Here is a 14,381-nt window from a genome sequence, read left to right as displayed (position 1 = left end):
AAATTGGATGCTTATCTTGCTGTGATCCTGTGACCCCAGCTGACTTCCTGCCCTTTGGGCAGGGGGCTGGACTCAATCTCCCGAGGTCCCTTCCAGCCCTGATGTCTATGAAATCTATGAAATCTGCTATGTATGCTAATTTACAGCAATTAGGGATCTGTCCCTAAAATTGCACCTTTACATACTCAAAATATTTCTCCCATAATATCATAGAAATGTACGGGTAAAAGGAACTTCCAGAGATCATCCATTACAACTCCCTGTAATGAGGCAGGATTAAGCATACCTAGACAGTTGCCAACATACATTTGTTCAATCTGCTCTTAAAAACCTCCAGTGAAAGAGACTGTATAACCACCCTAAGGAGTTTGCTCAGAGTTTTGCCATCCTTCAAGTTAGAATTCTTCCCCTAATATCCAACTTAAATCATCTTTGCTGCAATTTAATCTGATATTTTCTTATCCTTCCTCCAGTGGCCATGCAGAATCCTTGATCATTGCCTTCATAATAGCAATCTTTTACCTACTGAAAGACTTTGCATGTACTTCCTCATTCTTCTCATTTCTTTCCACCTTTCCTCATAGGACATGGTTTTCTAAACTTCCTATCTTTCTTGTTGCCCACCTCTTGTCTGTGTAGTTGTCTCTGTCTTTCTTAAGCATGCTGGCCAGAACTGAAGGCCTCATCAAAAAGGGCAGAATGATTATCTCCCCTATTTTACAGATGATACTCCCATTAATACAATCCAGAATGAAATTTGCCTTTGTTGCAACCTTATATTGTTGATTTATACCTTTTAACCCCCCCACATCCTTTTCTGCAGTTCCTCTGCTCCACTTGTGCACTTCGTTTCTCCTTCGTAAGTGTAGCACTTTTGAATACCTCTTTATTGAATTTCACCATGTTGATTTCTCTCTCATTTGTTAACATTATCAGGATATTGATTATTTCCCCCAGAGCTTGGCATCATTCGCTTGTTAAATCAGTGAATTGTCTACTCCACCATCCAAACTGTTAATAAAAATACAGAATAAAAATTGGGCCTAGAACAGATCCCTGCATGAGATCACTTGAGATGTATTCCAGTTTGACATTTGCTGACTTCTTTTTCCGAGCCATTTCTTAACTAGTTGTTTGGCCACCTGATAGTGATTACATCTAGACTAGTGTTTCCCATATCTGGTGGGCTCATGCTACACCATAGGCATGCCAGGCCCACTTGTGCCCCCTACTTCAGCCACTATTACGTCCCTCACTGGAAATTCCCCCCCCAGTGATTGCTGCTAATTCCAATCACCAGTAGCAACTGCTGCTGATTGCTGCTGTGATTCACATGCCTCTACCTCCCCACACCCACAACACTGTTATGACCCCCAAAGAAGATCACCCTATAGTTTGGGAAACACTGTCTAAAACATATTACCTTAGCTTGCTTATGAGACTGCCATGCAGGACAGTGTCAAAAGCCCTACCAAAGTCAAGATATATAAAATCTACTGTGTTCCCCTTCCCTCTAACCCAGTGGGAAGTCATCTTGATTTGATTTTCAGAATTCAACAATGAAGCTTGCTGATTAAGATCTCACAAACTAAAAGCGAGAAAATCCACACAGTGGAGGAACTGGGAAACTAGGATTTGATAATACCCTGCACTGAGTCTTTCAACACATTCAAAATAGGCTCTGGTTTCCTTTCTTTAACCACATATTTAGTGCAATTTAAGAGCAGTGCATGTGTAGGAAAACAAGTCTGAAGGGGAGACTGGTATTTTTCTGAGATGTGTAGCAATCATGCAATTTTTTTTGTAACCAAATATTGAATAGATTATACACGGACATGATGCCAAACTCTGTCCTTCCTAGAGTGGATAAATGCCTTTATCTTGTGCCTAGTATATGCTGACAGTATGTTAAACTCATTTCAGCAGCATACTTGAGATTTTGACAAATGCATGTATCAGACTAGTTCTTTCCCAAAGACTTTTAGCTCCCTCTAGAGACTCCCTACAGAGACACACAGGAGGATTTTTTAAAAATGAAAGCAAAATTCATGGGCAACAATTTAATTAAGGAAGTAAAATTCTTACTGGGAGCAAGCAGAAAATGGGCAAGTATTAAGAGCTGCCAGCTGGTCTTTTTTCACTTTATATTGCTTCTTTTTTCACTTTTTAAAACTGGATTAAGCATTATTTTTTCACCTGAAAATGAACTGAGGCATGTTTTTACTATTTTTAGTAAAGTAAAGGTATACTTTATGAATAAAACCCAAATGGCTTTGTGGATATTTTCAAAGACAGTCCCGAGCCTGAAGGTAAGTAGGATTTAAGTGAAAAAAAAGTGTTCATATGGGACTAAGGCTCCAGAAACTTTCACTTGCTTGTAATGGTGCTTCTTAGATACTTTCATTTCAGTGATAGAAACTTTACCCCTACTTATTGTTTATACATTCTTCCAAGCAATGCAAAAAATTTCCCTGTCAGTGTGGTATGTTGAGACTTTCTCTGCCTTAGTGACATGTGGCACTTTCCTGCAACTATAAATACCATACAACAATGGAACTTCACATTACTAATTACAATAGGTAGCTGAAGTTGTCTGTCTGGATGGAAGTCTTTGAATTGCAAAGCTATTGATGGTTCAACTATTCTCACTGCATTGATAATTCCACTGTTATCCTGCTGAACTTCTCCCAGGGAGCCAGTGTGCTTCATTTGTCATGTGCATCTCTCTGGAGGGCTGGAATACATTGTAGTCTGTTAACCTCCTGTTTGATGGGATTCCCCTGTCACAACCATGAAATAGTTGACAGTGGGCTCTTTTGGGATTTGCTAGCCATTCATGTGTGGAGTACTAGATTCCTTCCTTGGGTATGAATGAGGGTGTTTACCTTCCAGTGACTTCAACTGTATTATTTAGGACTCCATTCAAATAAGTCCTTTACTCACATCTGTAGAGAGATCTCCTGCAGTCTGACTGGGAGGAATGAGACATAAGAGTCATTCTCATGATGATTATTTCTATGAAGGCTTTTAACATTTGTTAAAAAATATGCCTAACAAACTCAAACCAAGCATGTGGCAAGGCATCCTCTTGCCTGGATATTGACTCCAGAAGGAAATGGGGGTTACATTTGTTTCATGACTAGCTTTTATTAGTTATGTGGAAGGGGAGGCACTAATGCCACATTCATGAAGGACTTGACTACCATCAGACAGAAAATTTTGCCATCGCCATGCACTGAAATTGTTCCCTTGCTCATCATAAAGTGAATACTTATAATTTAATAGTTCTATGATCCCTATTACCCACTGTTCTGTATTCATACGTTACACCTAGAGCTATCAAACTCTAGGCCAAATAGATTCTATGCCTGTGGCACAAATGTTTCTCTAGTCAGACTGCAGAGGATGATGGGTTTAAGGTTGACCCCAAATCATTTCATTAGGAGCCCCAATTTTTGCAATTTCTCAGTTGGTCTAATAAAAGGTATCATTTTGGAATCAAGAGTTCTCAATTTTTGTATTTCTTTTTGTCTCAGACCAACATGGCTACCACATACATCCCCAAAACCAAGAGGGACATCTGGGCACATCTAACTGGGAAACCTATATCTGTGCACATGTTCAGCATGTAGTGCTCAAAAGTATAAAACAGAACAGGGATTGTGTGGGCAGGCCTGGAGCCCTTGCCATCTAGCTAAGCACTGTACAAGATGCATAGAGAGCATTTGGAACCCTAAGCCCACCCAGAGCAGGGACATCCTTGTTTAGAAAATTACAAGTTACTTAACATGTTCATCTAGCAATGCTATGAGCAAGTCTGCACAGGACATAGACCGATGAAACAATCCTAGTGATATCACAGGGTGCCAGGATAAGCTGTTGCGATACAAGGGTAGCAAGACCTTTACAACTTCAATCTCTCATTCAAGGCTAAAGTTACACTGATTTAGCAAACTTGTATCCCTACAGATCATGTAGACATAAGAGTTATAGCCTATCAGCAGAGGGACATTCCCAAGCTGTGACTTCCTCTGTCCCTTTTTAAATGGTTAAAAAAGTTACCTCTGTCCAAAGCCTCAGTTATGCAGCTGAGGTCTCATCTACAAACTGCATGCACTGATTCATTTTAGAATTTCATCTATATCAAAGGAAATTAAAATCAACCATGAAACTGCACAACTCTCGCAAAGTACATAGAAAACAAGCATGAAAAACAAGAGCTGAAATAATGAGGTATCAAATAATACAGAAAGTAATGCATCCCTGGGAAACCTTATCCTTGTCTGACTTGCACTTATATCCTACACCCTTCAAAAGTAAGCCTTCAAAAGTAAGTCTCACCTGTCCTGAGGTGTAGGTTGTAGCCATGTTGTTCTAAGGACATAGGCAGACAAGGTTCTTTGGGTAAATCCAATATTTTAAAAGATACCAGATTTACCCAAAGAACATTGTCACCTGTCCTGAGGGTCATGTGAGTGATAGATGCAACATTTAAGCCCTCGAAGCAGAGCTTCTGTGATATCTTAAGTACTGCACATTTCCACAGGGGGTGGATTTGAGAGAGAGGCAGTTGGATGGGAGCTGGAGACTCTCAGCCCCCAACTCTACAGTCAGATGCTCAGCACCTTGCAGGATTTGGGTTCCAGTAGCATAAGGGGAAGGAAGAGGGAAAGAGGGAGGAGCTGCTGAGTTGCACTGCTATGCTTTTGTTGGGCTCTACCCCCTTGATTTAGAATTCCTCACCGGCTCAAATAGCATGAAGCAGACAGCAAGCCCTGTGTAGTCTCATCACACCTTCTGCTGAGTCAATTAAAGCATGGATTGAAAGAGCTTTTTTTCCTATGTTGTTTATAAACCTATAAATAATTTTCTACATGAATCATGTAAGGGAATGTACTAAGGAGGCAACACAAACCAAATACAGACTTATTTAAGTCGTAACCAGGCAGCATTGGACTGTACACCAATCAGTTTATTCCCTTATAAGCTTTTAGACTACACATAATATTGCTATGTGACCATAAGCCGGCCATATGCAAGTTTAATGGTCAATCCTTGAAGCATGAGTTATTATAGAGGTACATCATATGTGAGGTACAATGTTCAGAATAAAAACCCACGATTAAGGAACAAGTACACAAGAGGGGAGTGGTTTTTTTTCTTTTTCTTTTAATCTCCATTTCCTCTTTCATTATGAAGACCTCAAACATATATAGCTGTTACGGGGAGGCAGGAACTGTCAGAGGCAACAAAACAGGAATTTGAATAAGAGAAAGAGTAAGAATAAAAGGCCACAATACCAAAGGAAGATGCAATTAATATTAAGGCTTTACTTACTAGATTGCAATTTTCTTCTCCAATTCTGGTATTTATTTGATGAAGAGGAACGAAAACTATTGGCTCTCTGTAGCGCTACAGAGGAATGAGACATTGTTAACTAACTAAAACTGATACTTTCAAGGCTAAAATAAGCTTTGTATAAAATTGTAAGACAGTATTATTGCCATTAGAGAAGCTAATGTATGAAAGAGGCAGACAGAGAATACATAAGACATGTTCCCATTTCCTTTCTGGAGCCTTGGGTTTTTTTGCCCAGGGCAACCTGCACCCCAGTTCTGTTTCCTTGCTAGTATCTTTTATTAAGTAAAAGCCTAGCAAACATACACCTAAGTGAAAATTAAAAATGAGGGACAATTGCTATCGCTACCCCACCCTTCTCCCTCCCTTCCATGAGGATTCTGACTTTTCCTACTGGGCAACACACACTACTGACCCATGGCAGAGTGTCCCAATGCTGTCCCATAAAGAAAATAGTTTTCTCCCATGAGGACAGCAGGGTTTCCCACAGGGCATTTTGCCGTGTAAAATCATGAATCCGTATTGGTGACTATTGCTCTGAGCATTTGGTGTGGAGGCAGGTACACTTGAAAAAAGTGTGGGTTTTTTGTCACTAGAGGGCAACACTCATCAACAAGTGCTACCTACAAAGCTAATTCAGAGAGTCATAGATTCTAAGGCCAGAAGGGACCACCTTGGTCATCCAATATGACCAATAACACTGGCCCCAGGATGCCCTCAAATGAATCCCTGCATGAACTAAAGTATGTCTTTTGGTGGGGGGGGGAAATCCAATTTTTGTTTCTTAAAACCACGTTTGATTTATGTGTTCTTTCAGAAGGAACAGTTAACATTTACTGAATTATATACATCTCAGAAGGCCTTTTCTACTGATCACTTCATTCTAAAATGTGGTCTTTTTTTTCTCTTGATCATGTGCTTGTGTATTTAACATCAAAGGAAAAAAATCTCACAGTCCAAACAGTAACTTATTTAAAAACATAAACAAAACTGGTTATTAAACATCCAAAGATATTCTTATGGGGATATACAAAAAACAGTAAACTTAAGTCTGTGTCAGCCCCGCTTCTCAGATGAATAAGCACAGGAGGAGGGATACCAGGGGGATACCAGGAAAGAGAGAGAACTGAGATGGCAGACTTAGAACAAAAATGAAGGTAGGAGATGATATTAGTCAAGAACTTGTATTGAGGATGAAGTGATAAGGGATAAGATGTTAATGGAGAGATGCCTGATGGCAGTGAAGTGGTAGAGAGGGGCATAACTTTAGAAGCAGTGATTTGTATTAAAAGGAGTCAGGGAATAGGGATAATCTGTGGTCATATGCTTCTGGACATGCATTGTGATTCTTTGTTGCACCAAACAATGGACTCTTTATTATTAAAAAAAGCAACTTAACAAGGCACACAAGATCCTCTTACTTCTGAATCTAGATCAAAATGCAGTTGTGTTTTGGGTTTGTTTGTTTGTTGTTTTACAAAATTACCTCCATGCGAGTTCACTGCCATCATACCAAATACTGCCAGAATTCACATCAAATAAGAGACTAGCAAAATGTGTTAGTTCCACATAATATTCCTCTCAGAAACCATAAAAGGTATCCAAAGCTCACAGCACACCTCAGACTAAAGAATCCAGTTATTTGGGAACTACACAGCGCTCTTACTTAACAGTATACTCTGTCAAGAATCCCATTGATATTATTGTTCTTAATGAATTCACATATTTTAAATATACAGTTAAGTTGAAAAAATATTTTGAAATCCAGGGGCATTAACAGATTTTATCCTCTTCTAAGAAGGTTTGGAGACTGCCTTTGCATTAAAACAACAGACCAAGTTAATATAAGAACAGTTTCATGAGCAGGAGCAGATCCAGAGCTGATTCAGCTGTGCAGTCCCACCCCCTTTTCGGACCACACCATGTGAGCAGCAGCTGGGGACTTTAAAAAAAAAATTCCCCCTTCCCTTCCTCGCCATGCTCAACAGCAATGCCCCTCATCTCTCATTTGCCTCTTCCCCAGCCTGCTGTTTCCACTGTCTCTAGCTCCCCTATGGGCAGGGGGAGTGCCAGAGCCACTTCTGCCCCACTCCAGCCAGACTGTACAAGTTTCTCCTCCTCAGCCAGTGCCCTTGGGGGTTTCCTGCCAGCCCAGGAGCAAGAACAAGGAGGAACCCCCTATCCCCCTTTTATTCTCAGCTGAACCTGGGTCCTTGCACAGCCCAGCAGGAGTGGGGCAGGCGGAGTCTAGAGCCTCTCCCACCTCTGGGGCAGCCAGAGACAGCAGCACCAGTAAATGAGGGAGGGATGGAGAAAATGGCAGGGCAGAAACATGCTGCAAAGCACAGTAGAGAAGGGAAAGGATACTAAGTGTTAGGGATCTTACCTGATTCAGGGACTTATAAAAAGTCCCTGGCTTCTGTTCCCACAGGGCAGCCTAGTTGTGGTGGGCAGTGGGAAGCTGGGAGCTGTGGTAAAGCCACCCCTACAGTGCTGGTCGCTGCTCCCACGCACCTTTTTACAAAATTCTAGATCTACCTATGGTCATGACCACAGTTATGATGCAGTCTTGTCTTGTTCACATAAATCATATAGGGATACATCCAAGTAATAGTAGCAAAGACCTAACCAGACAAGTCTGAACAGCTGTCTGTGGCCAGGTCAAGAGTATCTGGTAGTTTTGAGTAGAATCTTTAGCATATTCCGTCTCAGTCTTGTCTTGCTTTGTGGCTCTTTTATTGTGTTTTCTTCTTCCTTCTTTTATTTTAAGGATTGTTTTCTTATTTCCTCTTTATCTGCTGCTACCAATTTTTTGCTCAGCCCTTTGGAAAAGTTTAGCTTATCTCAAGTCTATTCTGATCCACCAGCCACTGCAACTAAACCTTTTTTTAAGGCCAAGTTAGTGGCTGAGGCCTAAATGATCCAGTCTTCACATAAAACACCCACTAAATCATTTTCTTGCTTCATCTCTTCTGTATATTTTGCTCAACATTACAGCCAAGGACCCTGTGGGTGCACCTACCCCTTGCCCTACAGTGATGTAGCAATCACACAACTGCCAACTATGTTGTTGTAGCAGTGCACTGCCCGGCTATAGCATGCTGCTACAGTGCTGTAACCGGTGAATCTAACCGTGCACTGCCTGTACGCCACAATATGGGCAGCTACTGCGCTGTGTTTTAGTACTTTCCCCAAGCAAAATATGGCGCAGTACCAACATTGCCATGGCTGCTCTTGGTAATGTTAACAGCTTGGAAGAAGAGGTTTGAACGTCTCACCATTCTCCTTCCAATGCTTTTTAGAGGCTTCTTTGCCCTTTTGCTATTTGCTGGTGTGTAGAAATGATTTAATTCTGGCCTGATTCTATTGCCAGGGCTTGAATCAAGTATTTTAAGGCCCACTATCAACATCCCAACACGGTATCGCAGGAAAAATATTAATCTCCCAGCATGAGTTAAGCACAGGATAGAACTAGCATATTAGTTTTTCAGCAGAGCCCTCAGGTTGATAATATCACTCCTCATATCATGACAGTTTGTATAACAATACCTAGAAACTGTTCAATTAATAATGCTGATTTCCCTGACAGTATGACTCCACTTTGACACCACTGGGCCATACTTAAATGAAGCAAGGCACAAGGAGGGGAGAGAGAGCACTCTGTTGGATCACATTACAGGATGCAGAAAGCAGACAAGGGGAAGTCTTCCAAAGACTTAAAATGACATTATAGTGTATGAACTTAGTGTATCCCTGATAATACTGACAAGATCTATCTGTTCTGATAATGCTCAGAAGCAGTGACTGCAGCTAATGGATTAAGTAGCTGGGGCATGACTGGGTTAGGAGTGTTTATTTATAGTGTATTTGCTTACCATTGGCGACTTTAGACTTTTCATGGTATTCCTCTTCTTCATCAGAACTTCTGGTTGATGATACATACTTTCTGGGGTTTGTTGAGGATATGGCCTCAGGCAATGAGATCTTTCCTTCACTAACTTCAGAATTAGATGAGTCACCATAAAAATCTGATTCTGGCTCCGAACTAAAAAGAGAAAAGCCAGATGCTTTTTAAAAAGCATTTGCTATGTATTTAAGCACATAAATATTTGCTTTAATGCACTAGACTTCACAATGGGTGAGATCCAATGAACTGATGTTTTACAACTGGGCTGTATCTCTCCTTGTTAATATTCAGTTATATGAACGCAATCTGCTGCACTTCATGTGGCTAAATTTCAATATCCTATGACATTTCTGATACCCTATTAGCTATGACAAGTGTAGACAACACTTGAAATCAGGTTGTTGCAAGAGAAACTCATTCTGTGTGATACTGGGAATCTTTTCATCTGAACAAGGTGAATGCATTTTCCAGCAAGCATGCTCTTAGATAAAAGGAAAGGCATTTGCTTTGAACCTCCCTCCCCATCACGTTAGGGATAAGGTACAAGAGTAAAAGTATCTGTACATGAACAGGCTAAAAAGTAGATGTTCTAAGAACATTTTAAGGTATTTGCACTTACCCACACATCATTTTAAAGGCACCCCCTAGAATGAGTTCCCTCTGCTTCCTTCCCCCCGTCTCCCTTCTGAAAACAGCAACAGCTGGCAAGCAGTGCAGACAGAAGTTACAGAAGAGCTGTGTTTTACAACGTCTTCATCTGACTCCTCATTCAACAAGAGTTCAGATTTTTACCCAATCAGCCATTTGTTAAGCTATCTGCAGCTGTGTAGCTGTGTTTGGTCACAGCTATAAACTGTTTTCTGCAGCCAGACCAGGCAAAAACTGTCACTTCTGTCTCCGCCCCACGTGAAGCAGATTTCTGCCCGATTTTTACCCAACAAATTAACAGCATCTGCTTAGAACAAACTTTGTGTGCATGCATTTTAAACACAAAAAAGCAAAGAAATTGTAATGACGTCTTTTTTTTAAATAAGTTAAGCCAGGATGTCACATATATGGAGTTGCTATATCTGGCCTATCAAACTATTACAAGGTGAAGGGTGTAGCCAAGGGAGAGTGGTCTACCACAGAAACAAGAGCCCTGAAGGATATAGAGACCAGTGGCAGGAGGATGAGCAAAGGCTGACCCTGTCCTGGTCACCCTCCAGCTGCTTTATCCATTGCCACTGCTGTGCCTCCAGCTCCACAGCTGCCTAACCTCGCTGCTGCCATCCAGTGTCCTAGCCCCTATGCCCTGTACTAGAGCCATCACTACTGTGTGCTCTGTGCCAGAGCTGGAGCTGCCACCCTAGCAAACAATGTGCGTCAGTGGCAGGACCTCCAGCTCCAGCACAGGGCATGTAACGTGTGGTGGGAGCTGGAGCCACCACTGCCACTGTATGTACCAGGGGGAGCTAGAACTGCCACTACTGTTGCCACCCCAATGCTCTGAGCTGAGTCTGGCTTGCAAGGAGCCCCATAGTCCCATTTGGCACCCCTGATTTAAATACATACTATCTTTATTGCTGCCGTGTACCTGTAAGATACCAAAAGAGAAAATCAAAACCAGAAAGTCTGCCAGCAGAGCATCCAGCATCACACAGATGGCAATGTTAACAGGTTACTGCAAAAGTCAGCAAAACAGGCAAGCTGTTGCTGAATAATGTGCAAACAAAGAAAATCGCTTGATACATAATGAATCACATTGTACAAACAGGAGAAGACAAACAGGGGAGCTGGTAAGATGCGAGGATGCTGTTTGTGTGCGCTTAGATGATAAAACAGTTGCACAACAATGTTCTCTCCAGAGACACCAGTTGCTCCAAGATCTGCACTTCAGGCTGCATTGAATGACACTGTATTTGACATCAGTGATATGTTGTTAGTTTGGCAGTATTGTGGCACAAAAGATTTTATTAGCAAGAAAATTGGTGACCACTTCAAAGGTTGTTGCCACAGAGGCAGAGGAAATTTGCCAAATTGACGTACACCAGCTTTTCTTGAGAAACTGATTACCTCAGGGAGTGAGCTCACAAAGCACTACTTCAGATAAGATCCAAAGCTACAACAGTGCAATAGTGTTTGCATTATTTGGAGTAAACACATACACCAAGAAATCCAGGGCCATACTGCTTAAAAATTCCTGGAGCTGTGTATTGCAGTGTCAGAGCACTATAGCCACAAGGCAGTGCAAGACTGAGTTATAGTCAGCTTTTTGTAGTGACCCTGAAGAGTCACTCAGTGGGAGGAGGTCAAGACCTGGAAAGGCAGGCCTACAGCTACATTTATTGCAGGACGCAAATGGAACACTTGAAATCTATAACCCATGCATCAGAGCTTACAGAAAACTGCAAGAAGATGAGCAGGAAGAAAATACCACCGCAGCTACACAAGACAGAGAACCAACAAATGTTGTTTTTTATTTTAATCTTGACAGCACCTCCAATAAATGACATTATAATCCAGTAAGAGTAGCGATAGTTGCAGCAATTTTGGTTTTGGTGACAGTGCTATAAGGGCTAACATACATGTTTAGATGATAAAACAGTCACACAGCAATCTTGGAGCAACTGGTGATCTCTGGAGAGAACACTGCTGTGCAACTGTTTTATCATCTAAACATGTTGTTTATTCATTAAATCCTAGCCTTACAAATCCTTCCCATTGCACTACAACTATATTGTATTAGAACCAAATGTTGATCAGTTAGTGTATCCACTATTATTTCCTCATGATGAGTCCAGCTTTCATGTAGGCTTAGAATACCAAAAAAACTCATCAAGACTGTAACAAAAGTTACTTTGCTTCTGTTCAGTCATATTGCCAGAAGGCCTCAGTTCCACTTATTGCCTTCATCTGGCCAACTGACACAGCAGTACTTTGTTGATGTGCATTGTAGGATACAGGGAAATAATTTGCAATGTGCGAGAAAACCAAGCTGTACTCCATGTGGACACTTACATGGGGTTGACAGATGCACTGCAGAAGAAGAACGTGAAGGTTTAAAAGCAGAAAGCATTGTAATTTTACCCTTGACATTTATTGGAAGTTCAAGGAATATGCAAAACTACCAAGATGCTATGGCCATGGTGCAGAAATTTGGTAAACTAGACCTATTCATCACTTTTACTTGCAATCCTAAAGAATGCAAGATCACTGCCAGACTCCAGCTTTACCAAACAGTTGAACACAGTCCTGGTATTATGGCTACACTGTTCCACACAAAAGTACGAGAACTCATCAGAATGATCACTGAATCAAGGTATACAGTATTGGTGGTGACATTAAATTGTTCATACACATTACCAAGTTTCAGAAAAGAGGTCTGTTGCATTGTTCCCCAGCACTGACATTGGGCTGGGGAGGCAACTCAGCCCAGCTGAGCCGCATTCCCCTCCCCAGTGCTGTGATTGGGCTGGGGAAGAGAACTGACCCAACTGTGCTGAGTTCCCCTCCCCAGTGCTATGATCAAAAAGCAAGTTGCCTTCCCCAGCTTGATTGTAGTGCTGGGGAAGGGAACTCAGCTCAGCTGGGCTTAGTTCCCTTCTCCAGCCCGATCGTAGTACTGGGGAAAGGAAACTGAGTGATCAGGCTCAGTTCCCTTCCCCAGCTCCCTGGTCCCAGGCAGCAGCACCCAGCTTCCCTTCCTCATCTGGCAGGCAGATCGGGGGCCTGCAACCCCAGGAGGACTGGTGCAGCCCCCACAGCCCTCCTGGCATTGTGGGCCCCCGATCTGCCTGCTGGATGAGAGAGGCTGTTTCGAGCTTCCCCATTATAGCCTATGGGCGAAACGTCAAAACAGAATCAAAACAGCATCACTGTTTTGATGAAATGAAACACGACAGCGGTTTCAAATCAAAACAAAATTCGAAACAAAATGCTGTTCCATCGAAACCTCAAAACACAAGTCAAAGTGGAACACTGTCATTTCATACAGCACTGTTATCCAGCAAAAATCTCCCTTGCTGCAATTTAAGACCATTGCTTCTTGTCCTGTCCCTTGTGGCCACAGCAAATAATACTTCATCTCCATTCTCCACATAATCACCCTTTAGATATCTGAAGACAAGTATCATATCCCTCCTCCAACTTCTATTCTTCAAACAAAATAATCCTAGTTCCTTTAGTTTTCCCTTGTAAATCATGTTTTACAGGCCTCTAATCTTTTTTGTCACTCCCAAGTGGACTCCTCCTAATCTGTCCACATCTTTCTTGAAGTGTGGGACCCAAAACTGGACACAGGTGAGGCTTTGCCAGTGATAAAGAGTGGAAAAATCACTTCCCTTGATTTGCTAATGATGTTTGGATTAATAAGTCCAGTATGCTATTGACTATTTTGTAACAAAAGAACATTGTTTGTTCATATTCAGCTTATGGACCACTGTAACACCCCAAAACCTTTGCTGCGGTACTGCCGCCTGGCCAGTCCTTCTCCATGTATTTGTGCATGCAAGGGTTCCATCCCGACGGCAGGACTTGGTACTTCTCCTTTCTGAATTTCATCCGATTAATTTCAGACCACTTTTTCCAGTTTGCAAGGTCATTCTGGATCCTAGACCTGTCCCCCAGAGTGCCACCAACTTGTTATAGCTCTGCAAATTTGCTAAGTGCGCACTCAATCCTGTAATCCAAATCATTAATGAAGACACTAATACTAGGCTCAAGACAGGCCCCTGGGGAACTTCACTTATTAACTCCTCCCAGCTAGACACTGAATCATTAGTGACTTATTTGTTGAGCACATCCAGCTTACAGTATTTTTCATCTAGTCTGCAATTCTTTAGCTTACTTATGAAAATGTTGTGGGAGACGGTGTCAAAAGCCTCGCTAAAGTTACATATATTATATCCACTGCTTTTCTATCTGTATACCTGGTCACCTTGACATAGAAGGAAATCATGTTGGTTAGGCATGACTTACTTTGGTGAATCTATGCTGACTGTTTCTGATCACCTTGTTCTCCTCCAGGTGCTTAGAAATACAGGTATACCTCGGAGATATTGCGGGTTCAGTTCCAGACCACCGCAATAAAGCGAATATCGCAATAAAGCGAGTCACACAAATTTTTTGGTTTCCC

General features: G+C 41.7%; 1 protein-coding gene across 2 annotated transcripts in view; it reads right to left on the bottom strand.

Moving 5' to 3' along the window:
• LOC109321193 (protein-methionine sulfoxide oxidase MICAL2-like) overlaps nt 1-14,381 on the bottom strand; it is a 204,955-nt gene that overhangs the window by 39,761 nt on the left and 150,813 nt on the right. For both annotated transcript variants that reach the window (XM_019551660.1, XM_019551659.1), the window contains 2 exons: nt 9,234-9,403; nt 5,338-5,412 (listed from right to left, as the gene is read on the bottom strand). In XM_019551660.1, coding sequence (XP_019407205.1) covers nt 5,338-5,412; nt 9,234-9,403 — 245 coding nt within the window. The remainder of the gene's footprint in view (nt 1-5,337; nt 5,413-9,233; nt 9,404-14,381) is intronic.

The sequence above is a fragment of the Crocodylus porosus genome, unplaced genomic scaffold (assembly GCF_001723895.1).
Source record: "Crocodylus porosus isolate Cpor-Errol unplaced genomic scaffold, CroPor_comp1, whole genome shotgun sequence".
Classification (NCBI taxonomy): domain Eukaryota; kingdom Metazoa; phylum Chordata; order Crocodylia; family Crocodylidae; genus Crocodylus; species Crocodylus porosus.
The sequence above is the reverse complement of the archived record's forward strand: the minus strand, read 5'-3'. Positions and strand labels throughout refer to the sequence as shown.